The 27,768-nt window shown below is 39.4% G+C and overlaps 1 protein-coding gene across 1 annotated transcript in view; it reads left to right on the top strand.

Annotated features, from left to right (window-relative positions):
* Positions 1-13,292, top strand: part of LOC139709975 (PHD finger protein 12-like) — a 36,223-nt gene extending 22,931 nt beyond the window's left edge. Inside the window, exons 7-16 of the mRNA XM_071621924.1 lie at positions 1,100-1,232; positions 2,564-2,722; positions 3,049-3,189; positions 5,001-5,955; positions 7,367-7,495; positions 8,170-8,249; positions 8,980-9,277; positions 10,210-10,292; positions 10,961-11,089; positions 11,675-13,292. Coding sequence (XP_071478025.1) covers positions 1,100-1,232; positions 2,564-2,722; positions 3,049-3,189; positions 5,001-5,955; positions 7,367-7,495; positions 8,170-8,249; positions 8,980-9,277; positions 10,210-10,292; positions 10,961-11,089; positions 11,675-12,157 — 2,590 coding nt within the window. The 3' untranslated portion in view covers positions 12,158-13,292. The remainder of the gene's footprint in view (positions 1-1,099; positions 1,233-2,563; positions 2,723-3,048; positions 3,190-5,000; positions 5,956-7,366; positions 7,496-8,169; positions 8,250-8,979; positions 9,278-10,209; positions 10,293-10,960; positions 11,090-11,674) is intronic.
* Positions 13,293-27,768: the final 14,476 nt, after the last annotated feature.

The following is a 27,768-nucleotide window of genomic DNA, read 5'->3' as shown; positions in this document are numbered from 1 at the left end:
GCAGATGATTTTGAATCAATTGATGCCTCCCGACACACGATGGATGTCTGTATCGTAATGGCGTGACTGCACCTCAGATTTTAGCAGAGCTCTCTGTACAAGCATAAAAATTGACAAGGTTGCAGAGGAAAATTTGTGCCACTTCGCCTTGTCTGTCAGCCGGCTGTGTAGAAATCACCAGCATTTATTTCTACACCAGGAAGGAAGTGTGGGTTAAATCAACTTGCTCAATGCGCACGACTGACCTCCACTCAAACCTATGCCTGAGCTGTTGATTTACTGTAGAAACAAAAACAAGGCGCTGGTCTTGTAGTCAGATGTTGTGTGCAAAGTGCAGCTTTAATTTTCAATTCGTGAGAAACGTCTGTCTGGCCTGAGTATTTGGACAAGTCCTTCAGTTTCACTTCTCCGTTTGAGGCGTTGTTGAAGTGCTTCAGAATGAGCTCTAGATTTGTTGCAATGCTGTGGGAGACATTCATGTTATGAGTATGTGTAATATATACAATGTAGTGTAGTAGTTGCTACGGGAAAGTTTTCTTATTTGAATGTAAGACGGCTTTATAAATATGCAATGTTTTCCCCTAATGGTAAGACATGCCAGTGATAAGGTTATGAGGAATGAATCAGAATTTGTTTAAGCTATTGGAAATGTTTTCTTTCATTGAAGAAACTGAGTCACTTTGTTGTTGAAGTGTTGTGATATGCCTGTCTCTCATGTTAGGGTGAACAATAAGTAGGAGGAATCCTATCAGTATGTTCTGCTTTTTGAAGTACTCGTAATATATTTATAATGGACTCCATTTTGTTTTTGTTTTTGTTTTTGTTTTTGTTTTTTTTGGGGGGGGAAGGGATTGAGGCAAAATGAAGCAGTGTGAGAGCATAAACTATCGCAGAAAAAGAATTACAACAACTTAAACACATGTACAGCGTAGATTGATGTATATTAATGTGCATGTCTTCAGTTTCAAAGTATTATTTGCTGTTCAGTAGTCTTATGCAATTAAATTAGAAGGATAAGGGAGAGGAAGTATAGAGAAGAAGAAGTATAACTTTTGTCAGTAGAGGGCTAGAAATGTTCTCATTGCTCTGTACTTTGCAGGAGCTGTCGCGTGGCCCCGCTGCTTCAGTGTGACTACTGCCCGCTGCTCTTCCACCGAGACTGTCTTGACCCTCCCATCACATCCCTACCCACCGGCAGGTGGATGTGTCCCAACCACCCGGAATCCACTCTGGTAAGCCCCCCTTGCTGTGATGATAGCATCTGAATGTAGCTCTTTCCATTACCAGGATGAGAGATTAGTAAACTTGTAGAGAGCTTGAAGCTAATATATATATCAGTCTGTCTGTGTGTATGTGTGTGTGTATGTGTGTTTGTCTGCCAAAATTTGTCAACCTGTAAGGCTTTGGAGTTGTTGCTGTAATCATATCCAGATAGAATCATAGATATTAAAGCATCTCTGTTTGAGAGAGTTGGAGAAGGTGAGCTGAATCCTCCTAGTGTTGCTGTGCTGTCTCGATTAATCTACTTCTTTATTTTCTATTAAACCATTATGGCATCCATGCAATTAACTAGACACTTTGAGCATGAAAATGTTGAGATATTTGTGTTCATTGATGTATGTGTCTATCAAGATCATTTGTTAATAGTGTTCTTTTTTTATATCAGTATGTACGATACTCATTTTCATATTATGTATGAGGTTTTTAGGGATTGATCAGCAAGAAATGTTGATAGTGTGATCTGGCGAAAATCATGTTTGTTGTGAAATATGTCACTGTTCAAGATTACTGACTCTGCAGGGACTTTCAAAATGACTCTCCCACACATCTGTCAGTGCCAAATGTTTGTGGTTGCATGTCCAGGCCAGGAGTGTGTTGTGACATGTGTTCAAGGGTTAAAAGGGTACACCAGCCGTCTAACGAACAGCCAGTGGAGCATGGTGCTACAAACCCACTTACTTCCTTGCCTGGGGCAACTTAAAGTCACTGTTGGGCAATTGAAATGACCAGGCACTTGCCCGTGAAAAGTAGGGACCATTGCCCAAATACGGATTTGGGGGAGTGGAAGAAATTTGTTTTCTAATGTCGTGGCGATAGGTTATCAAAAGTTTGCCACACGTCATTTGAGAGTCTGTTGTGCTAGTTTATACTGTAGAAGCAGTTATTTTTGCGAGGGTTTAATTTTCACAAATTTTCCAAATCACTGTTGGCCAGCAAATTTAACAACACTCAAAACTATCATCACCTGATCATGATCACATTAACTTTATGGACAGGCATTTGTACACCTATAATGGCCTTGGTGTCAAATCACACACACACACACACACACACACACACACACACACACACACACACAAATCTTGCAGAAATGTTTGTGACCTCATTCACGAAAAATATCTGTGTGCAAAAATATACCAGCATTTACAGTATTCCAGTTTTTTGTGTGCTGTTTAGTGTTTCCAGAGTTTAAATTTCTCTCTCACTGTCCCAGTGTACCCCTTGCCCTCCCATCGTCTGTTCTTTCTTTACACTCCCTTCTTTTTGTCTGTCAAAATTTCAGCCATACTTTCAGAGTGGGAGCTACACGGAGCGCTGCAAGATCTTCAACGAGTTCCAGGGCAGGGTGGACCAGAATGCCGTCAAGCTGAAGTTCCTGAACAAGATCCACCGGTCGGGCCCGCCGTGGCGGGAAAAGTGTCGGTGGCGCAAAGCTGTTCGAGTGAGTGTCGCGTTGTACCCTGAGGACGTCACTTAATTTGCATTGTTTGTTTATTTCAATGAATTGATGAATTATTGCGTAAATTCATGCAAACCATAGAGTTACTACAGAGAAATCTTCTAGGCTAATTTAGGTCATAAATGAATAAAGAAAGTATGCTTTATTTCAAATGAAAAAATTAAGCTGCTTTTGAAGCATCATATTTTATGGTTCTAATTCTTACCTACAAGCTGGTGCATTAAAGTTCAGCACATTGTCACCTTCTACAATTTTTTCCAGTTGTTGCTTTGTTTACATTTTGTGTGTCATTTGCACTTGACTTTCAGGTACCGCAATCAATCAAAAGCCAGTATGCCCTGCCCCCTCCCCTGCTACCCCTCAGCCACGAGCGCCCCCCTCCCATGGTTGGCCCTGTGGATGAAATGAAGAAGCCAGAGTCGCTCACACCCCAGGAAGAGCAAGAAGAGGTAAAAGTGCTGGGGAGCTGCGGGCTTTCTGGATGTGACTCATCCAAATCCTACCCCTCCCCCTTCCATGATCTAGGCTACCAGGGGATAGTATGATCACACACCATAGAGGGATTGTTCATTTGTTCCTACCTTTGTTAGTGATTGCTGCATGCATGACTTATAACATATATTGATTATACTAATCACAAGTAGTTTTAGGAACAAAATCATTCATGTCTTGTGTTTAGCAGAATGAGCAATTTGTTTGGAAGGAAAGAAACACATTATTTTGCCCTTTCCGATCTTTATAAGGTTGTAAAGGTATGACTGGAGTATTTTAAAGGAAAGAATGTTTATTTAGCTCTGTAGATTGATAATTTGATAAGTAGACATTTTATTATAGGTGTTCTGTGCATTTCATTTTGATCTCTTTTGATATATTTATACCCCCGCCAAACGAAGTTTGAAGGGGGTATATAGGAATCAGCGGACGGTCGGGCAGGCGGTCGGGCGGTCGGGCGGTCGGTCCGTTGCAAATCTTGCGTCGCGAACTACTTCCTCAGTTTTCAACCGATTCCCATAAAACTTGGCACAGATGTGTGCCTTGGGTTGTAGATGTGCAAGACGTATTTTTTGACAGTACCCAAAAGTACGTTGCCATGGTAACGGCATATCATGGGCAAAAATGGGTACAAATCTTGCGTCGCGAACTCCTCCCACAGTTTTTGATCAATTTTTATGAAATTAGGTACAGACGTTCGTCTGAATATGTTAATGTGCAAGACACATATTTCCGCAGTGGCAAAAAGTGCGTGCCATGGTAACGGCATGTTATTGGTAAAATATAGGGCAAAATGCTTCATGGCAAAAATGCTTCATGGCAAAACTGCTTCATCAGTGTTCTTCCAATTCTCATGGAATTCATATTGAATGTTTGTCTTAGGATATAGGTCAGCATGACACATTTCTTGACAGTGACAAAAAGTATGTTGCCATGGTAACAGCTCACATATTATGAGCCAAAATGATGGAAAATTTTGTGTTGCAAACTACTTCCTCAGTTTTTGCCCAATTTCCATGAAACTTGGTACAGATGTGTGCCTTTGGTTGTAGATGTGCAAGACGCATTTTTTGACAGTACCCGAAAGTACGTTGCCATGGTAACGGCATATTAATGGCAGAAGATCAAGGAAAGATCTTGCGGATTTAACTACTTCCTCAGTTTTTTGACCAAAGCTTATGAAATGTGGCACACACCTTGCTCTTGGTAGGAAGATGTGGAAGACATATTTTTCGGACGTGTCGGAAGCTGCGTTGCCGTGGTAACGGCATATAAATGGCAGAAGATCAAGGAAAGATCTTGCGGATTGAACTACTTCCTCTGTATTCGACTGAAGCTCATGAAATGTGGCACACACATTGGTCTTGATGGGAAGATGTGCAAGACATATTTTTTGGACGTGTCGGAAGCTGCGTTGCCATGGTAACGGCATATTAATGGTGGAAGATGAAGGAAAGATCTTGTGGATTGAACTACTTCCTCAGTTTTTGACAAAAGCTTATGAAATGTGGCACACACAATAGTCTTGGTGGGAAGATGTGCAAGACATATTTTTCGGACGTGTCGGAAGCTGCGTTGCCATGGTAACGGCATTTAAATGGCAGAAGATCAAGGAAAGATCATTCCTTGGGTAAGACTGTCGTCACGGGGCGGGGGTATTAATCACCTTAAGTGATATTTCTAGTTATTTGTTGTTTAGAGAATGTTTGTTTGACTTTTGAACTCATATAATGTGATGTTTCTTGGTTTTGTTTTTGCTTCTCTGCAGTGGCTGAAGTCTGTCGTGGCATTACAGACAAGTATAGCAAGGTATCTAGCTCAGAAGTCCCTTCCGAAAGAACCGCCAGTCAAACCCAAAATCATTACTGCATCCATGCTATCCAAGACCTCGTCAGCTGCAACAGTAGTCACCACACAAACACCGTCCAACCACAGTGCATCATCATCATCATCACAATCATCATCATCATCATCATCATCATCATCATCCAGCAGTGCAACTACAGCAAGTGGCAGTAATTCCAGCCAAGAGTCGAGTAGTCCCAGTGCTGCGCCGCCATCCAATGCAAATGCCAATGGTGCAAAAGGTGCCCCGGGCACCGACCTGAGGACGAGTGTGAAAAGAGTAGGGTACAAGTATGACTTGATTGACACCAGGGAACCCAAAATAAGGACGGTGGCTGACCTGAAGGCCTTGAACAATGGTCCCCTCAAGCTCACTACCTCTTCCATTCCAAATGGACCCCTAAACATGAACCTCAACAAATTGGAGAGTGCGCTGGAAGCCGCGGAGCCCGTGAACAATCACATCGTGGTCAAAACAAAACAGTCTGACGCTGCTCCAAAGAGCAGCACAAACACCTCCGCACAGGAGGGGAGGACGTTGCACGTCACCGGCACTGGCCTGGTAAATGGCAGTGTCTCAAATAGCGAGAGTGTAGTCTCTAAAGGTGTCGCCTCCGTGCAGAGGGTGACAGTTCCTGGAGTGAAGTCGCTGCCGACCGTCACGTACTCAACGGCGAAGACGAACTCCACGCCCACCACGACAGTCATGATCAGCAGTGGAAGCGTGGTGGTCCCGTCTACCGCCAAGGTTGTTTCCACCTCACAGGCAGGCAACCTGAAGTTTACTACCATCACCATGCCAACTAAGATGGCCGTTGGTGGGGGTCAGGGGTCAACGGGACTGGCAGGAAGAGTGGTGACAATACCAGCCTCATCAGGTAATGATACATTCTTATCTGTAAAGTTATTCCTTCATCAGTGCTGGTCATCAATACTATTTCTTACTGATGGAATAGGAGCATACTGGTATGAAGAAGAGAAATGTTTGACTTCTAGTATCATAAGTGAGGACACAGAGTGGCCAAGAATGAATTACTGTAAAACCAGAAACATTCATGATGTGAAACTTTTGCAAATTGATGAAAATTGTAAGTATTGTGCAGTGTACAACATTGTACTGGCATCTAGTGCATTGTGTAAGCAAAGACTTTTGTGTGCATTTTACTTTTCACAAATCTTCAATCCTCGTGAAACCTATGAAAGTTTGATGCATGCGAAAATGTGTGGTTTTACACTACTCTCATAGTGAGGCACAGGTCATCTATCTGTCAAAATCTTATTCATCCCAACAATGTATGTATTTTCTTCAGTGGCTTTCATGGGCATACCCCACATTTCGATAGGTAAATATTCACTTACGAAACTTCTTGTCAAGTTTCTCTTATCTGGACCAAACAAAATCTGCATGTGACCTCATATTGTGTAGAATCATCCAACTTGAGAGCATGTCTTACAGCTTTAGCATTACAATGTCTGCAAAATTTTTCTCTGAGCATTACAAAGTGGTCCAGGGCCCTGTTAAGAGCTAAAATTGATTATATAGTTGATTTCAGCTGTAAGTCTATGGCAGCCTGTGTAGTAAACAAATTTAAAATCGATTTTATCTTTTGATAAAACGGGGCCCAGAAGAGAGAGAAGAGTGAAATAGCTGTTGCTGTTTTCATCACAGCGTTGTAGAAAATAGAATCATGGATAACATCCCTATCACACCATATTAGAAAGTTAATTTCAGATCATCCCACTTGCAAGCGATGGGGTTTCAACAAGAAACTAAGTAATTGGCAGCTCTTTTGTTATGATAGCATGGTATATTACAACACACATGACACCTGTGGTACCAACAGGCTGGATATGTCTCAGACTACGTATGTTATGGATTGTGGACATACCATTTGTCCTTGGAATCTGTACTTAACATCAGTTGCCAAAAGATAAAACAAAGGAGATATATAAACAAAGTAAGCAGTGTCTAAAGTGTACTAAAATGAAGAGTAATAATATGATAATGTGAACCTCGAGAAGCAGCGCCTATAGACTAGAGCATATGTAAACAGAAATGTGGAGAATAAGTAGGTTAGAAGTCATATTTTGTAAATTGATAATGAAAAGAAATGAAAGTGTTTAGAGCCTAGAAAGTTTCAAAAGTACCTGTGAGCACGGAAATATCCATCTTCTGATCTTCCTTCCTACTTACATGTACGACTTACATGTTGATATAACACATTGAACACCCCACCCCTTCCCTTAATGAGACAACAATTAAGATTATGTCACACATCTGTCCCATAGGTAAGTTGAGTCCAGCCCCCCTGAACTCGGGCACGGTCACAGCTAAGATCACTCCTGCCACCCTGAGCTCCTCACCAGCTATCATCAACCTGAACAGCTCGCTGCAGGCATGCATTGATGGTACTGGGGGTAAGTTTCTCATACACTGATCCTCTCGTGGACTGTGTCATGGTGTTTGGACATTGTGTATCTTGTGATGATCTTTGTATTTAGCTTTTCTGGGCCCTGTTTCATAAAGCTGTTTGTAAAAGTTACATATGACTTTATGAACAACTGGAATATGAAGTGCCATTATGTGTGCCCATTTTTTTTTTTCCTGATGTTTTAACAAAGTACGACTGTATGTCAATATTTCATCTACATTGGGGCAAAAATACACTTTCAACTAGAATAATGTGTTAACATATAAGAATAATCATTATCATCTGCAAATTTCAACTTCAGCTATTGAAATTAACAATGATTTGGAAACCCACTTGGCTCGTCATATTTAAGATGTTCGTAAAGTTGTGCGTAACTTCACAAACAGCTTTATGAAACGGGGCCCTGATGAAGTACAATTCACATGACACTAGTGACTATTATGACATGTTTCATGGAACTCATTCCTCATTCTATTTCTTTCTTGAAGAAAGACTACATGCTTGACAACTATGAGTATGTCTCCAATTTAGAGCAAAAATCAACAGTTTCTGCAATCATATGGAAACTTTATTTTACCTTTAATCCCTCTCTACCACTTACCAACCTATGATGTGTTTGTTAATCCCTTCTTTCCTTTCTCTCCATCTGTCACCATTTAGATGTAGAGCTGAGTAGACTTGATGAGAGACTAGTTCAGATCCTGGCCTTCCAGAGGTTACAGCAGCTACTGCCACCAAAGGTAAGCCATCCCATAGGTGTGGGACATGATTTGGGGATAATGCAGCCCATTGGCTCTCTCTGAAAGAAACACTTCCCATTCAAAGTTGGAAGCATTTTAGAAACTAATTATGTATGTATTCTCTGCTGGCTGTGAACAAAAAAAAAAATAATAATAAAACTAAGTTAGAAAGTCTCGAGACAGCTGGCAATATTGTACTGATTATATACCATATGATTCACAGGCATAGCACTTCACACATTGGGGCTTGTGAGACAATTTTGCAAGTGGTGGAATTGTGCATCGAGGACTCATTAATGTACCCGATTGACAAATTGCCCTAGATCGACATTAAATTTTTTTTTTTTTTTAAAATACAACTCGACGGAAGAATTTCATGAATTTGAATAATTATGCAGTACCAGCTGCATGTTAGAAGGATTAGAACCAGCACTGGATGTTGGGCGGAAGCTCGGTGGTCTAGTGGATAAGACGCCTGTCCAGAGATCAGGAGGTTGTAGATTTGAATCCTGCTCAAGTATGTATGCCCATGATTCTTTTGTCATGGCTACTACTACACCGCTGATCAATTCGGTGCTTATTTGCGTCAATGTAGGGCAATTTGTCAATCTGTTGCAATAAAACAACTCAACAGAAAAATTTCATGAATTTACACATTAATGTATAATGAATCCTTACGTAGTTAACCAGATAATTACGAGTGATTACGGGTGTGTCTTTTTTTATTTAGACAATACATACAACGGTTGTCAACAAGAAGACCACCACAACCACGACTGCTGCAGCATCCATTTCCGGGAGCTTGCCAGGCACCACAATCATTACCCAGGGTACCGCTGCAGCGCATCCGTCGTCTGCAGGGGTCACCCTTGGTGTGAGTAGTGCGCCACATGTCTCGAGTGCAGATGTGGCAGCTGCCACCAAGCCGTGCCACAAGGTGCGGGCGAGAGCCATGGTGTGTCCGCTGAGTGGGCGGGGATTGATGGCACCTGTTCCAATGTGCTATCGAGCGCTCCATATAGGATCAGGTATGCCACGTTTATTTCAAGCAAAGACTGAACTGATAATCTTGAGGTGCTGCTAGATACTTCAGGCAGTAGTCTGTTGAATGTAGGTATCGATAAATTGTATAATTTGTGATCAGTCTTATGTGGTATTATATGACTTGAAATCAAACTCAAATTGATTTATTCTCGGGACATCGGGCATGTCATGACTTGAGATGAAATTGTCATAATGGTTAGTTATTGTATCAGTGTTGTGTCAATTCTTGTAATAGCAAGCTTTAGATCTGCGATGTGAACGCTAAGACGACGCAGCCTCCCTGGGGGGGCGTTTCATCAACGAGTTTGTCGGAGGTTTTCACCGACAAATTTGCTATCAGCCAATCAGACGCAAGGATTTCAGTAGCTTTTAACAGTTGTCGGTGTAAATCACTGACAAAAAGATTCATGAAACGGTCCCCAGGTTGGACAATGGAAACAGCTGTCTTGCACATGTGCAGAACACCATTTTTTGCCTAATTGACATCGTCTTAGCGTTCATGTCGCAGATCTATAGCTTGCTATTTTATCTCAATGACTCGAAAACTGGAATGAGACAAGATCCAGTTTTCAAAATGTCACACTTGTGTCTTATCAAGATGAGCAAACCAAGTGATTCTACCAAAGGGCATGGTGTAATTCTCCATAAGTACCATTACAGTTGTTTGATTTCAAAGTGTTGAAAATTAGTAATCAGGAAACCTCACATTATAATACAAGGTAGCGATGTAGCTTTCGATTGGTAAGTTCTGATGTATGCACAATATTTTATCATTTTATCTATTGATAAAATAAGATCCACTGAATATTTATCCTGTCAAACTTAACTTTGTGTTATGTCTGTCAAGAAAGAGAGATATTGTTCAATAGCAAATATCTGATTACATGATGAATGTTTCTTGTCAATTCATTTACAGCTAGTGACATGGATGTCTGGCTTGGAAACTATGGTCACTGCAACTATGTCTCGCCCAAACATGCCTGTATATTCTATGATGAGGTGAGGGCTCTAGAAAAACCCCAGCTAATGCACTCAAGTCATACCAGACCAAGGGCATGTTTCATGAATAGTTGCGCTTGACCTTACGCTCAATTAATCAAGTGTGACTTGGTAAATCGATCATAAGTTCAATATTGAGCGTAAGTCTTGTTTCATAAAGACACTTATGCTTGATTTCAAGAAAAAAAAGATAACCTTGAATAACTTTCAGTAGATTGAGCGTTAACTGCAATTATTGCAACTTATGCTCAATCGTCACAAAACAGACCCAAAGACTTTCAGATGAGAGTTTTTTTTTCAGTTCATGAATAGATACTTTGTTTATTGCGAGTGAATGCTGAGTGCCAAAATGTACCTTTCAGGGATGTTACACAAAACTTGACAAAGAATAGTGTTCTTAGAGAAATTTTCTTTCTAGGCTTATATATGTGAGTTGATGTGTTTGAGATTTTTTTTTCTTTTTTTGTTTGTTTGTATTTGAAACTGGTCAGTAGTAACTCCTGTATAGGTTACATCAAAAATGCAAAGAAGAACCCTAAATGTAAGAATGAACTTTGGCTGCATTTCTGTTTCATGTCTTGGTTAAAATTGCAGGTGTGAAAAGATGTATTACTTACAGGTGACAGAATCTTTTAATCTTACTTCAAACATTTTTTCTTTTTTACCAGACAACAAGGTTATATGAGTTGTTGAACTACAGCGAGTACGGCACCAGTGTGGACAACATCCTGTACTCGTGCGACCTGGCTGAGCAACCCGTGTCTGCTCCGCCAAGACCTGCACCGTTCGTCAAGAATGTGAGTATTGTGTATCGGCGCTTCAGAGGCTGTGAGCTAGAGTTCTTTACAGGAGTGTTTGATGTGAAACTTAATCTGTCTCCCAAGAGTCAAACACACAGTGCGTACACACATCAGCTAAAGACTGAATGATGTCACATGGATTGTATGAAAGTTACTGCCATTATAATTGCATGGTAGGAATATGATATAGTGGACTCCCGTTATAACGAAGTCCTCAGTATTGACAGTTTTTCTTCGTCATATCGAAATTTTGTTATAACCGAAAAAATAAACAATAAAAAACATAGAGCGGATAATGTAGCGGCCTAAATTTTTACTTCTGTGTAACCAGTATTTCGTTATAACCGTGTTCGTTGTAACGGGAGTGCACTGCAGGTGAACTACAAGTACTCCACTATACTTAAATTAGTTATGTGACTTATCTTTATAGCGTAAGCAAACAAAGGAGTCCCAAATCTCATCCTGCTCTGACCCTCTCCCAAAGTAGGAAAGATGTATGTGAAAAGCCAGCTCATTCTCTTCTTGAGGACCAGAGGCTAGCTCCCTCTATCAATCTGTCGTCTTCATCTCTCTTGCACGCAGATCCGTAAGATCATTGAGAAGAAGCGGTTGCGGTTCAGCGAGAGACGAGCCAACTACGAGAGGAGGCTGGCGGAGGAGAAGCCACCGGCACCCAAGGAGCCCGAGAGGCCCACTCGCATGAGTGCCACGCCCGCCGGCAACCCCAAGCCGTGCGGTTGCCACGGCAGCGGTGCCAACCTCATCGGTGGGAGCAAAGCAGGGTGGGAGGGCACGGCACTGCTGCATCACGGGAGCTACATCAAGATGGGCTGCCTCAGTTTTGTATTCAGTATTACGGACCATGCGACGCGCGCGCCGTCGACCACCACCACGCCGCCACCGCCAGCCATCAACACTGCCCCCTCTGTCGGCGAGAACAAAAAGTCGGTGGTGGTCAATCTGTCGTCCCCGGCGGCCACGACGATACCCAACAAAAAGCCGGTTCCGTCGCCATTGGTCAGATCACAATCGGCGTCAACATTACAACGGCAAAACAGCTTATAGGAGCAGTCTTCATCTTCAATAGCCATCACCTTCTCTGAAACTAGTTTGACATGCTGCTTGTATTACTGGTACCTGAAGCCTGGCACCTACATGCAACATGTCTGCTTGTCATCTTGAATGGAACAATATCTCATGTAGTGCGGCTGGTCTGCACACAGGAGTAAAGGCATGGTACTCATTTAAAAGACGAAGAAGAAGAAGAAGAAGAATGCTTTCAAATGAAATGTTACACTTCATTGCCAAAGTGTAGGTACTATGAGAGTAGTCAGTGTGTGCCATTTGTGTGTATGCATTTTAGTCTAGGCAAAGACAGTGCCTAGTCCTCGGAGAACAACAACTCTTTTCAGTCAATATTATTTGAAGAAAAGTGATTTGATGTGACTTTGATTTTGATTTCAATTTCTCTGATATTGAAAACATACATAGCAATCAATGATGTGTTCATGACCAATGTGTAAAATCATATTGCAGATGAAGATTGGAATGAAAGACAGATTTAAGTTAATTTTTCTGCCGTTATCTAGTGAAAGTGCAGGAAGACAAGTTACGGTCAGTTCCAACTTCCACCCTTCTCCCACCCCCCTTTTGCTTAAGCAAATTTTAATCACTGCAACTATTGTGGAACCATAAAAAGAAATATTTTTATTGGCTGGACACGTAGATACAGTGAGTTGAGAGAAAGCAACAAATTGCAATCTGAAATTGGTTTAACTTGGCACTTGATACCTTTTACTACCAGTATGGTGTTAGGATTATGATCATGTCGTACCACCCAAGGGTGACAGAATGCTGACCAGTGCTGCATCATTTTTACAGGCAAGGAAATGTTCCATGTTGCCTTAAAGTTGAAGTTGGTTTCTCTTTGTCCCTGTTCTCCCACTAATGGGTTTCACCATTTGCAAGTCAAGCCCTGATGATATGTCCATAGTTCCAGATGTGCTGCTTTATCTATTTGTCTTTTGGTTAAGGGTAGTGTGCAAAGTCAAGTTTTTGTTGCTTGCACTTCTTTGCTTACGCAAGTTTTTGCCTCCATGAAAAACTTGACCCCACATTTCTTTTTCTGAACCCCAACAGTGTAGAAGAACAAGTTCTCATTTATGAGGGCACAGCGATTCAGCCAACAGTGTAAACGTACTTCTTTCTTACAGCTTGTGATGATTTTCCTGCTGAGAACTTTGAATGTAGATGGAGGATCCACCCTTCTGCTCGTCAAAAATGGGGGGGGGGGGGGATGGGAGCTAGATGTGTTCTCATTATTTTGTGCGTTTGTTAAGTCTGTATCATGGAATGATCCATCGTTGATGGTGAGATTATAATTGAAGTCACTATTGTGTTAACTGGCCCATTATGTTAGAAGTGATATTGCACCTCTGTGTTGACCTATGTCGGTTCCTTTACTGAACAATTTGGCGTGTACCTAGTTCTCCTACCGCATATTCCTTATAGCATAGCATGATCCTATACCCTCCCAGGATACCTGGTAAAGTGTAGATTAGTTTAATAGGAAATATGTTAAAGTAAGATAAATTAATCACTGTTATAAATGTAATTACTCTGTTGATGTTTTTCTTGTTTGTTTTTTAGTGTCCCATATATTGCATTGAGTCAAAAACAAAACTATTTCCAACAGATATTAGCTAAGAGTATATAATGTTATAGTTACCCTGAGTCTCTGAATGTTTATATTATTCATTGCACTGTCTACATTGATGCAGGGTGTATGCACAGCAAGAGATTATTGAGGCTTGCTACTACTGCTGTGTTATATTTGTTTTTGTTTTTTGTTATGTTTCTCAAGTAACACCCTTCTAAGTCCAGAGAAATTAATGCAGTTACTAAAGAAAAAGTACGTAAATACATCCACAAAGACACTAGTCTTGAAGTATGTGCCAGTTTCTTCATTTGTCTATAAAGCCTGCAGCAAATGACATATGTGGGACTACGCATGTTTTCCCCCAGCAGTTCATCATCATTGTGTAAGTACTTGGAAAAATACAGAAAAGCAAAACTGTACTTCCAGGCTTATATGCATACATAAATACACATATACATACATCCATACATACATACATACATACACATATACATACATGCATACATACGTTGCATGCAATAGTCATAGGTTGAGCAATATTTGATGATGTAATGGATGATAACAGACGACCCAGTGCTAGGAAATCAAATTATGCATGAATGTACAATATAATGCTGTAAGTATTAGATTACATTCATGACCTTTGGTGGTAACCAGTTCGCCATAGCTATGTGAGTCAGACCCAATGCCAAAGAGTGCAGTTTCCTTCTGATAAAGAAACCAAGACTCCTGTGGAATTGTCACTGCTTAAAGTAAAAACCTGACCCACTGTGTCTTCAGATGATAAATTCTGGATGTGAACTAAAAAATGACGACCTTCTCATAATTTGGTCACAGACTACATGTACATTAAAATAGATCGAGCATTTTCAGAACCCACATCAGTCGATCTTTACTCTAGCAATTCTTGACAGTGTTTTCAGTTCTCAATTTGTAACAGTCACGAGGATTGTGAAGGAAATGTGTAGTTTGTGCAATGGCTGATAAACCTGCTGTAACCCCTGTTGCACTACAAGTGTTGGGGAAATTGTGCCTATTTAAAAATGTTTGTGGGAAGTCCCCTGGAGACAGTGCAGTTTGCTGCATAGTTATCTCAATCCATGATTTAATGTTTACCAGCGAGTCTGGCATTGCTGTGTAGAGAGATAAGTAATGATTGATGATGTTGATCCGTGCCATCAACACAACTGAAAGGGCTCTTAAAATTTCTCTAAACTTTCCCCTTGCTCCCCTCCCCCCCCCCCCCAAAAAAAAAAAGAAAAAAGAAAAAAGAAAAATGCAAAACAAAACAGAAGAGAGACTGTTCAAACCCCTGCCCCTTAAACTGTACACATGTATGTGGGTTGAGATAGCACTACCCCAGATTTCCTCTCTTGGCCTCGGTCAAAGATGGCTCGTTTCCTGGCAGTCGCATGTGTCAGCACGCTTTCATGCAGCTGAGGAGCCGATCCACCCTTCTCGGCTGCGAATGTGCACATCGTGACCTGGCAATGCTTCGCCTGGCTCTGAGCTGGTGATTTACTGCAAGAAAATATGATAGAAGCAAAAAAGATTATGTTGCAAAATAATCACAGATAAATGGTACCAACGATTATGCATCCTGTTAAGATTGTGTCTGCACTGGTGTGAACATAATTGCTGAAGAATTGTTTTTTAATTACTCAGATTGCTTTTTAATGGTCACTATTGAGCTTTGAAAAGTTATGCCTTTATGTTAGCTACTCAGTTTGGGGGATGAGCACTTCGTTTGCAATTTTAGTGGGGAATTGGAGAAAAATCATGTGTGGAAACTTTGATATGATCAGAGATGAATATGAATGTAATATGATGGAAAAAGACTGAAAACCAAAACAAACTATGGTATAAATTACCCACTTCAATACTGCTTCCATTCTAAGATATCCAGAACTTAACTATAGAGACCAGTGTAAGAAGTAGAGGCCTTTGGTATTCCCCCTTCCTTTCAGTGTTTTGTTATCTGGACTTTTCATATCTACATTAACTTACCATGTAACCCTTCAAGCAGTTAAAGGACAAGTTCACCTTCATAGACATGTGGGTTGAGTGAATGCAGCAATATTAGTAGAACAAATCAATGAGAGTTTGAGGAAAATTGGACAATCCGTTCAAAAATAATGAATTTTTGAAGTTTCTGCTCAGTCACGGCTGGATGAGAAGACTACTTGAGCTTGTGATGTCACATGTGTACAATTATATAAAGAAAGTGTAAAGAAAATTCAGCATATTTTCACTTTTCTCGCATAACAAAAGAACACTCGACTTCTCCCTTTCAGAAGGCAAAGGCAATAATATTACCCTTAACATATGTAAGTGACAAGTCGAAGAAATGTGCACTTTATTCAAAAAGTAAAGTTTTGTGAAATTCTCTTTTATTTTCGTTATATTGTTCTACGCATGTGACATCATACACTATAGTAGTCTTCTCATCCAGCAGTGGTTGCACAGATACTTTATAAGGTAGGGAATCCCATTTGCATGCCTTAAATGAAGAGTTGAATAAATACAGTGGTATGTTGAAGATAGTATCATTTTAGAAACTCCCATAAAATATTGAAAGTGGAATGTAACATTTAGTACATTTTTATTGATCGTTAGATTTTGAATTGAATTTTTTTCGGGGCTCACCGTAAATTCCAGTACATTACTAGGCTACCTTTGCAGACCCATACACTGCATGTGTGTCCATCATGTACATTTTGTGAAGAAAGTTCATCAAAACTTACAAACATTTCTATATACATTCTTGCCACACACTCTATATGTTATTACATCAGCTCTTATACTTTTAGATTTGTGTTTATAGATAAAAAATACAGAAGACTGCAACAAAAAGGCTTAAGTGTGGCAGACACACATAACTACTGAGTAGTTGAGTTTTGTGCATTATTCAAATTGTAGATAACTGTTGACTTCCAAATTTCTCAGCAGTGGCCTAAACAAGTCCCCTGAGGTTCATATTTAATGTTTTGCTGCATTTTTGGAGGTCTGTAAAAGGTATCCCCTACCTTTAAAAGTTCATAACTTTTGAGCGGATTGTCCGATTTTCCTCAATTTTTCACTGATGTGTTCTACTAATATTGTTGCATTCACTCAATCCACATGTATATGGAGGTGGACTTGTCCTTTAAATTGCTGGTGCATGCTAAAGGGTAAGAGTGACTCTCATCCCCCCCCCCCCCCCCCCATTCCCCTTTCTCCCTACTTCAAATGTCAAGGTCACTGACAAACAGGTGTGTTTGTTGGAGAAATGACAGAGGAGACCAGTTTACATCTCAGTCCTAACCAGACCGGGCTTTTTGGGCTATTCTAAAACTGTTCGGGGGGGGGGAGCACCTTTGGTATGGGGGGGGGGGGGATCAATCTATCAGCCTCCTTCTTTTTTCAATGTCATAACTGGACTTTCTATAATCATTTGTCATCTCATATCATATTTGAGATCAAAACACAAGCAGTAACAAGTAACTTGTGACCCAAGAATGCTAATGATATACATTAGCTCCAATATTTCTACAGTAACAAAACACTAAACTTCTTTGGTATGTATGTGTGTGTGTATATAATGTGAGGACAGTTTTTGTAGAGAGGTACATTTACCAGCAGTTTTCATGCATGCTTGCAGGAATCGAGCTTAAAGGTCCAGTTTACCTTTGGGAGCAGTGATTTTAAAAATGTTCAAGATATAACATTTAATGCATATTTGTCGATCCGTTGTATCACAAAACATCCTTCCATATAACATTTTCGTAAAAGAGCCTAAAATATAAGGAGATATCAGTATTTTTTTCAATAAACCATAACTGTATACAGTTTAGTCTGGAAGCATCCTTATTATAGCTAGTGTTCACATTTTGTGTATTTAACAATGCATAACATCGAATATAGGGATTCAAATTCTTATTGCGGTTTCTATCCCTAACTCACATTTTAGAACTATACCTTGTATTCTAAAGCACTAATGCTGGGTTTTTGTTTCATCTGCAAATGGTAAATTATGCTTTTAACCCCTTAGTGAGCTTTCAGTGCCAGTTGGCACAAAACCCCCACAGAAATCGTAAATACTGTCCAAAGTCCCTGGCACGGAAAGGGTTAAAGCCAGACTGGTTGATAACTTTATTCACACAGATGCGCCTCAATAGGAGTACACTCTGTCATCAGGCCATCCACAAGTTGACCACAAACAGTCTTGTGGTTGAGAGTGTTGGCTGAACTTCAAGTTAACTCAAAAGTTTGTGTACGACAAGAGCGTTCATATGTATCTGAAGTTAAAGTTGAACCCCCTCATGGGCTTCCCAGCCAATGAAGTCGGCTAATTTTGATTTAACGAAAAAGTTTAGCCAACTCTGTGATTTGGGTTGAGTTGTATGTACGTGTGTCAAAATATATTTTACAACAAGCATTCCTCAGAATTTGTTTTTATGCCACCGCCATGGAGTGTTGCCCAGAGGCAGTTTTCTTCTTTACTCCATTGTTTTTTGCTCTTTAAGTGTGCTGATTGGTGCCATGGGACATTTTTTTTCTTCTTTTTGAAGAATCTCACCTTTTCTCCCTTTTTTAATATATGTACAGGGGGAAAGAAAATTGAGCAATTTTCTCACTTCATGATAAAGTTAACCATGCCTAGCAGAGCGAGTTTGAAGACAGTGTTGATGGTAATGGGAGCTGGAACTTTGGAGATTTTGGGTATTTTGAATTCAAGCCAAGTTCCAAGTCTCCAGTACCACAGTGAGTCAGCATGAATTTTTGATGTGACCACAGTCATGTACCTTGCATGTAGTTGTTTTGTATTGTAGCAGAACACTTTAACAGCTGTTTCAAGAATCCTGTGTGGCATATGTATCTTAGCTAATTACGACGGGCCATTGTTTGGTATGACTTCGCTTCTTGTATCCATGCGTGCTACATGGATAATAAGGCGTACCCAGTCCCCTGGATAGGCTGGTTTAGTAATGCATTTAAATACCTTCACACCCCCCCCCCCCCCCTCCTCCTGAGGACCTTGTAACAAGCTATGCAATGCAAATGTCCTTTGCAATAGTTGTTGCTGTGGTAGGCAAACCTCGTGTAGCCTTTTTGATTGTCAGGGGTGGGGTGGTTGGTCAGGGACAACCAAGATAATGAAGGTATGCAAAAAATGTAAATATGTTTTGTAAACCGGTCTATTCAGTTGATGTGTAATCGGCATTCAGATCATGCTCTGTGGATGATTAGTTGTGTGACTCAAATAAAAAGAATGGTGTAAGGTGTTGTGAGATTGTTGGCTTTAATGCTCTGTCATATTATTCATTCCTCTGTTGCTAGCTCAGGAGTGATTATATACCTCACTGGTAAAGCTTCACTGCCACTTTAATCTTCTCTTCTTCTTTTTTTCCCCCCTCTTTAGTGGGAATGAGACAGCATTCTGTAGTGTGTCTCTGCTTTAGAGTTTATCTTTACCCTAGCAGAAGAGTCCAATATGCCTCTCACATGAGGGGGGAAAAATCTTCTGTTGAAGAGAAAGAATACATTTTGTTCAGAACTAAAGGGTTGGTATTTTTGGGGGTATTCATTTTTCAAGTCTGCAGTGATCTCCTGCATACTTTGCAAATCATGATTCTCATTTGATTGATGATGTAACCATAATGTCAGAAATCAAAGAACAGACAAACAACCAACAACCAACAACCACCAAGAAAGCCTTCTGGACCCTGATTTTGCCAAATTTGTCTTGAGAAATATGCGATTCAAGTTCTCATTCAAAAATTCAAAAGATTAATTAATACACAACATTGTTAAACGTTATTCGTAAGTGTGAAAACTCTGTAAAAGAGACATTACACACATTGACCCTGCCAGGGAACCTGTTTTAAACAACAATCTGTTTTTCATTGCAACTGATTGACAAAGTGCCCTACATCGACGTAAATAAGCACTGAATTGATCTGTGTTTCAGTAGTAGCCGTGACATTTACATCGATGTAGGGCAGTTTGTCAATCAGTTGGAATAAGAACAACTTGATGCAAGAATTTCATCAATTCAAATAATCTGTTCGAAATCTGTAAAAGGAGGAAGAAGATTTCATATTCCTCAGAGTTGATGTTTTATGCACTTTTCCTGCAAAGTTTTCCATGATTATACCCCCCCCCCCAAGTGCCCAGCTTTATCAACACCCAAAGTGTGTTGGACAAATGTCCAGTCAGAGAAAAGGAACCAAAGGAAGGCAGGGTCAAGAGGGGTCAACCCAGGTCTTGGTCATTCTGTTGGAAGCATCCTTAGATTCAAACATGCTTGGACGCACTCATCTATCATGAGTGAAGCAGAATTCTTGCTCAGATGTATAGTTTCACAATATCAGTATAACTGTATTCAAGCACATACTAGTATGCAATGTGCATGCTGTGTAAGCGATGTTTTGTGATATATGCTTTGATTTTTTTTTTTAGAGACACTATTTCCTGTGTCTACCATTTGATGCAGAAATTTTTTGTTACTAGGAGTTTTTGCTGTGGGCATTATGTATCAGTAAGGCTCGAGGTTGGACACAATTCTGTGTGAAATGAAGGTCAGTGCCTCAAAAGTTAGAGGTCATCTAAAGAATTGGAGTTGGAACAAGAGAATTCTTACTGTAGGGGTCTGCTGGTACAGACTTCGCCGATGCAGTTCAGTATTCCTATTTTTGTCTCGTTTTGTCAGAAGGTCATAAGACAAGTAGAGCCTGTAGCATACAGTGTCGTGCCTGACTAGATTTGGTATACCACTATTTTTCGCAATATGACGTGACATGAGTTTTACGATCTGTTGATTGGTGTGAAATGAGTAGTGTGAAAAAGTGTGGGTAATAACTGTGATTTGGTAGACAATGACAAAACAAAACTGTGATGGAGAGTAACATGGGTAGCAAACGATCACACACAGGTTGTCAGCTGAGAAGCAGATGGGCGTATCTCCAGCAGCAACTCTTTTGCATTGTGCAGGGTTTACACTTACACCTCCTTAGTGTGTGTGTTGGTTGTTGTTGTTTTTTTTTTTGGGGGGGGGGTTCAAGTGATGGTAGTGATGCAGTTCTTATATTTTCATACTATTTTATCTCTTTGGCTTTCATTACCTTTCATTTTGATTTCAATGCCTTTTCATGTTCATTGATTAAGTAAGTGAATTGGTAACTTGGTACACGGTATGTGAAGGCAAAGAACAGATATTTTGCCATATATGTTTAAAAGAGGAAAATCCACCCTATGTTCCAGCAATGATATCTTGAGTGATTAATGTATGTAAACATAAATCCAAAGGCAAAACATTTTTGTAAGTGAATAAGGAAGTTGTTTTTGCTTTATCATAATACCAGGCTGTCATTCTTATTAGCCCCTACATGCTTAAAATTATTTCAAATTCTTCATCCATAATCACTAAATCCTAAAAGATCATGGACAGTCCAACTAGTGTATGTATATATGTGTGTGTATGTGTGTGTGTATGTGTGTGTGTGTGTGAAGAAACCACTTCAGTCCACATTATGGCACCTACACATATATCGTTACCATATTTTGGTTTGTTCAAGTTCAATATGCCAGGTAGTATGGGGGGGGGGGGGGGGAGGGGGAGTACAACAAGTTGTCATTACTTTTCTTTTGAATATTTCATGAATAATGTCTTGTCTGAAACTCTGTCAATGTGAGCAAGTATTGCTGTATTGTGTCATAATTCACATGAATTGTTACTTTTTTAAGCTGGGGCAGAAAGGGCATAAAGTCTCTGAACTATGTAAAGGACTTTACGCTCTTTTTTGCTCTCGGCTGAAGAGTTTTGCTCTTCATTACCTTTCCATGAGTCATGTCTGGAACGGAGACTAGTCCGAACCTTCCATGAGTCATGTCTGGAACAGAGACTAGTCATTTGTTTGTTTGATGCTATGATCTGTACTTCAGTATTCAATGTGTTTTCAATGTTCATGTGGCATGAATGGACAAGAAATTAGAAAGTGTCAAATCATGGAGTTGATACCAGTGAAATGAAGATGAGTGTAGAGCTAGTGTGGTCTTGGCCAAGAAAATTTGAATTTACCATGTCCGCGTCGAAGATTTGAATTTTTAATTTTTGCCATACGTTAGATATGGTTGTATAGGCACTGTAAATGTGTGTGTAAATGCCTTGTACAGATAGTGCAGTTTAAACTGAAGATTTTCACACAGTGTGGAAGACTCAGTTGCTGAGCCAACGAAAAGCTCTTGTAGAGAGATAACTGTACAGCGATGTTGCAAATTATGAACTTGTACATTCTTTACACAAAACAGAGAAGATTGTAAATGGTTTGAAGAAATTTGAACAACATGCATTATAACCTGTACTGCATTGTCACTGTGTTCCCTTTGTCTGTCAGTAGAAAACATTGAGCTGGTGTGAGTTCATGTTTTGTTGTTGTTTTGGATAGTGGTATATTGAGCTGAGTGAGAGAAACTAAAGGAAAGTTATGGAAGTTTGCTGCAGTGATGAAAATCGTGATTTTATCTTTTTTTTTCTTTTTTCCTGTGCACTTGGTGCTACTTTGAGCAAGATGAAGTTGATTGGGAATTGTTTTGTTGTCTTCTACAACGATGTTTTAAAGCATTCAACAGCGTGCACTCACACACACACACATACACATATATTATGTATGTATGGTTGTACAGTGCGTATCAAAAAAAAACGCAACAAGATTTAATTTCGAATTTGTGAAGATTGTGTTAACTTTACACCAAAGCGAGTAGCAACATCTTAAAGCTACATATCTCCTCTATCCAATGATATCTTATTTATTCTTACACGGTCATGGATGGCTGAGAAATCATTCTTTTTGGACAATGGGTCAAATTGGACTTGGGACCAAGTTTCAGTTTTTGCATTCAACTATGACGTCGATTTTCGTAGAGAAAAGCTGAAAGTCTGTTCTGGACTTTGTGGAAACGGTTTGCTCCTAGGGCCCTTCTTCTTTGAAAACAACATGAATGGAATTGGATACTTACAAATTTTAAATGAAATGTGATTCCTGAATTAATGGAAAATTTTCCTGTGCAACAAAGGAGTGTGTTCAGATGCCTATGGTGGGCACAGGATGGCGCACCAGCCGATCGACTAGTTGCAGTAAGAAACAGATTGGCTGAGGTATTTGGAAATTGGGTGATTGCCTTGTATCATGATGTGGAGTGGCCACCACGATCTCCGGATCTGACTTGTGACTTTTTTCTTTTGGGTTATCTCAAGAGCAAAGTGTTCATTACCCCTCCACCTGACATTTCAACTCTGAGACCAAGAATCACTGATGAGTTTGAAGCTCTACGCCACCAAGCCCCAATGATTCCCAGGGCTGTGCGTGAGATGGAGAAAAGAGTTAATCTCTGTGTGGAAAGAAATGGTGGCCATGTTGAGGGGCATGGGATGTAATGTTGAAAAGAGATACTAGTATCCGAAAGAAGACAATGGTAAGTTGCGATCATTAATTCCATTAATTTCATTAATTGTGATCATTAATTTTATTAAGATTAATTTCATTATTCCGTTTGTTTAGATAATTTCTAATAAGGTGCATTGATTCTTGCAGTGCCTAAACTTGGTCCCAAGTCCAATTTGACCCATTGTCCAAAAAGCATGATTACTCAGCCATCCATGACCGTGTAAGAATAAATAAGATATCATTGGAAAGAGGAGATATGTGGTTTTAAGATGTTGCTACTCACTTTGGTGTAAAGTTAACACAATCTTCACAAATTCGAAATTAAATCTTGTTGCGTTAATTTTGATATGCACTGTATGTATGTATGTGTATATATATATAATATATTCTCACACACATACACATATGTATACATATATATGTGATTTTATATACATATATATCTGTTGGTATATTACGAACATAGAGGGAATGCGGATACAGATTGTTATTGGATAGATGTACATTAGATGCATGCGTGTGTGTGAGTGTGTTCTTGAAAACATACACCATTTCAAGGTAACTTTTGTGAGTGATAATGTCGGTAAACATTTTTGTGCATCAAAACATTCAGGCCAGTAACAAGCTGGGAACACCATCTTATGGGCCGCCTCCATAAGGGTGGCTTGGATGACCCCATGTCATCTCTATTAAAGAAAAATCCACTCCAAAATTCTGTCCATTTCATAAGAAGCAGAAGAAAAAAAATCCCTGCAGAACAAAATTGGATAAGAAATGAGGGAGTTATGACATTCTAAAATTTCAAATATTTTCGGAAAACACTTCTTGACCAGTCTTGATGAATATTCTAATCAGTAAGTTGGTGATGTCATGCTCTCACATTTTTTATTCATTTCATACTAATACAGAAGTGATAAAAATCTCATATTTCAGCTGTATAGATAAAAAAACTTGCCATGAAACCACCCAAAATGAGAGGAACAAATGTTACCTTAATTATTATTGTATGGGAATTTGGTTTTTACCTGTATATTAGCTGAAATTAGCAGTTTTCCGAATTTCATATATAACATATAAATGAAAAATTGTGAGGGCATGACATCATGAACTTGCTCATTTGAATGTTCATAAGGACTGGTTTTCTGGAGAGAAAAAAAAAATGTGAAATTTCAAAATGTTATATCTTATGTGTCTCTGTATGTCAATTAACATGTTTAAATGCTGATTAGATAGATATTGGGCTAAGAATCCTTCATGCCAAAGGTTTAATATAACTAACTATGGCTAAAAGTGATGCGAATGTCCAGTGCTAATATGCTGTGGTAAGAAGGACAGAGAGAGAGAGAAAAAAATAATCCATGAAATGATAGTGGTGAAGGTCAAAGGTCATGTCCAAGGGTCACTGTACTTCTGTTAAAGTGTCATTCCTGCTGAGCCATAACTTCCAACTATATCATAATCTATTAGATATCAATTTATACTGGCGACAAACCAAGAATAAGCTGGCATGATAGGAGTCATATCTGCGAGATGAATTTGCATATTATAATGACTATGTCAACGTAAAGATTGTGTTTTTTCCTTCATTTGTTTTTCTTCAAAGGTTCAGTGAAAGGACATCTTGCTGCCGAGAAGAGTCGCACTGCGTGAAGGGTTGATTTACTTTTGTAAGCTTATTATCCAAATTAGAGGAACATTTCTTTGTTATGCAGGGGATATATGTGTTTCACCTCCTCAAACTTCACAACTGTTTCTTAAGACTTGCTTCGTAACACCTAAGTAGATTATTGAAGGCCACGTATGAGTGTTCGAGGAACTGAATACATGAACAATGAAACGTGTTTATTCAGACCATTATACCCAAGGGAGACAGATAAATCATTTTACGTGGGCACGTGGTTGTATCGTGGTTCATTAATAATAATGATAATAATAATAATAATAATAATAATAATAATAATAATAATAATGATAATAATAATAGTAGTAGTAGTAGTAGTAGTAATAATAATAATAATAATAATAATAATAATAATGATAGGCCTAATAGCTAGTTTTTATATAGCGCATTTTAACACTTGAAGTATCTGAATGCGCAATCTCATTAAAATGCCCTGAAGGGAAACAATATCAAATAATGGTTTTAATGGACAGGTGGCCACTATATCAGGCGGTTGGAAAAGAGGGTTGACCGTTGATACTTACTTCATATACGCCACATCTCGAAAGAATGAATGTCTGTATTATCTTATGAGAGGAGAGATCAATGAAAAAGGTGCTGTAATATTATGATGATAAACTGCAGAAAATCAATGTCCAGTTTGCAACATGAATTATGTTGATGACATGAAGTAACCTACAGACTACGAGACAGTGAACAGTCACACTCTGACAGATCAAGTTAGATTGTTTCTCTGGAATACGTACATCCTACAAATCCTAGTCCTCCTACCTTTGAATGAACCCCAGATTCGTTGACAGCCTAAATCCTAGATGTAGCCTAGATGCCTAAATCAGCTTCATCTCGCCTTGTTGCATCCTTGGAAAATAGGACGATGATGGAAGTCACTTAACTCCCCAAAGACAGACTGGCCATTTGAACTCTCCAAAGCCAACTCGCATGAGAACTTTGATAACAAAAGTGCACTTTCGTCCAGAGGCTCGTTGTATGGACAAGGCACCGTCAAAATGACTTCCGCAGCGATAACAACTTAAAGGAACCCAGCTTTTACAGCCAATACGCTTTCGTTAAATCTATATACGTCTTACCATGGAAGTTGCTATTATCATAAGTAATGGTCATAATTATTAAGCTCGCTATGCAACAGGGCGCTGGATTATCAAATTTCCGACACAACAACCCCACACCCTGCCCAAGTTCAGATGGGAAAGTCCCTTCATAGTTAGAGGTATGTATATACATTCCTTGACCTCTCCCTTTCTTATTCACTCTAACATCATTTTAAGTTTCGTTCACAGTGTGATATGCATTTAGTATCTTATCAACTTGGCTCGATGAAGGCTCATTACTGTTAGTCTGAAATGTTGTTATGAGTATGATGATGATCTCAGAGATGATGATGATGATGATGATGATGGTGGTGGTAATGATGATGATGAGGAGGCGGATTGTCATCATCATCATCATCATCATCATCATCATCATCATCATCAGTGGGGGCACTGTGGCATAATGGATAAGACTCCCGACTCCCGATCGGAGGACCCGAGTTCGAATCCCGCCAAGTGCATACGTCCTTGGACAAGATGTGTTACCCACCATGTCCCTCTCGACCCAGGTGTATAAATGGGTACCTGGCAACGCTAGGGTAATAACAATGGCGGGGTCCTCTGGTAGAGCTGTGGCAACACTGAAGAGGCTACCCTGGGTAAATAAGACATTATTATTATTATTATTATTATTATTATTATTATTATTAACATCATCATTACTATCATTATTATTATTAATATCATCATTATCATTATCATTATCATTATTATTATCATTATCATTATTATTATCATTATCATTATCATTATCTTTATCATTATCATTATTATTATATCATCGTCATCATCATCGTCATCGGATCATAATTTTTATTCGTTTTAGTCATTTATCGATTTACCTACTTTACCCCTGGTTGTCTTAAGTTTGTTACAAAATTATTTTGATATTATTGGATTAGTCAGTTATTGTATAATAAGTCGTGTTGCATGGAGATCGGAGACACATTAGTTTAACAATATATTGGTACTCTTGAATTATGATATGTTATTTGTCCGCCTTCGCTTCCACTGGGGGCTTGCTCCACATGTTTGGGTTTTCATTGCGCAATGTTTCGTAGCAATGATTAAGACATTATTTGCAATCACCACATTCCTCCCGTTATGCAACAAACGTTTCTACACATATGTCGGTCTGTGGTAAAGTTCAGTTTGGAGTTTCACACGAATGAATGTAAAAGTTTTGTGTCTTGAGGCAGGCAAGAAATAAAAAAAAAAGGAAAGGAATGAGCAGAAGCAGAAGCAGAAGAAGAAGAAGAAGACGGAAAGAAACGTCTCCGCCCCGAGTCAATAACTTGACCTAATCACACTTTGTGAAATCACAAGCCCAGTATAGACTTGTATTATGTCACACCTGTATTTAGCAACTCGCCATGATATCATTTCAATCGCCTGAAAATCGAATTTCCTTCAACTAGGATATCAGATTGGTAACGAATCGATCCCCTTACACCGATAAAGGGTTGGTAATTGTGGGTCTGGGTCTCGTCTACGTCATCAAATACGTCAGGGACTTGTCTCAGTCTCAAAATGAATTCTCGAGATGCACACATATAGGCATATGCCTACGCGCGCACACGCACACACACACACACACACATAGCAAAACAATGTATGTATATATATATATATATATATATATATATATATAATTTATAAATATGTGTACACTCATACATCCCACCTATAGCTAGAAAGGGAATCCATGAATACATTGTCCTAAAAATCCCCCTTGAACCTGAAATATAAATACGTCATGGGTGCTATTAACGTCTCGTTTTATGACGTGATGCAAACCAGGT

The sequence above is a fragment of the Diadema antillarum genome, unplaced genomic scaffold (assembly GCF_040938485.1).
Source record: "Diadema antillarum isolate AM-2024a unplaced genomic scaffold, OU_Dant_1.0 seq00001484_RagTag, whole genome shotgun sequence".
NCBI classification, from domain to species: domain Eukaryota; kingdom Metazoa; phylum Echinodermata; class Echinoidea; order Diadematoida; family Diadematidae; genus Diadema; species Diadema antillarum.
Note: the sequence above shows the minus strand (reverse complement) of the source record. Positions and strands in the feature narration are given on the sequence as shown.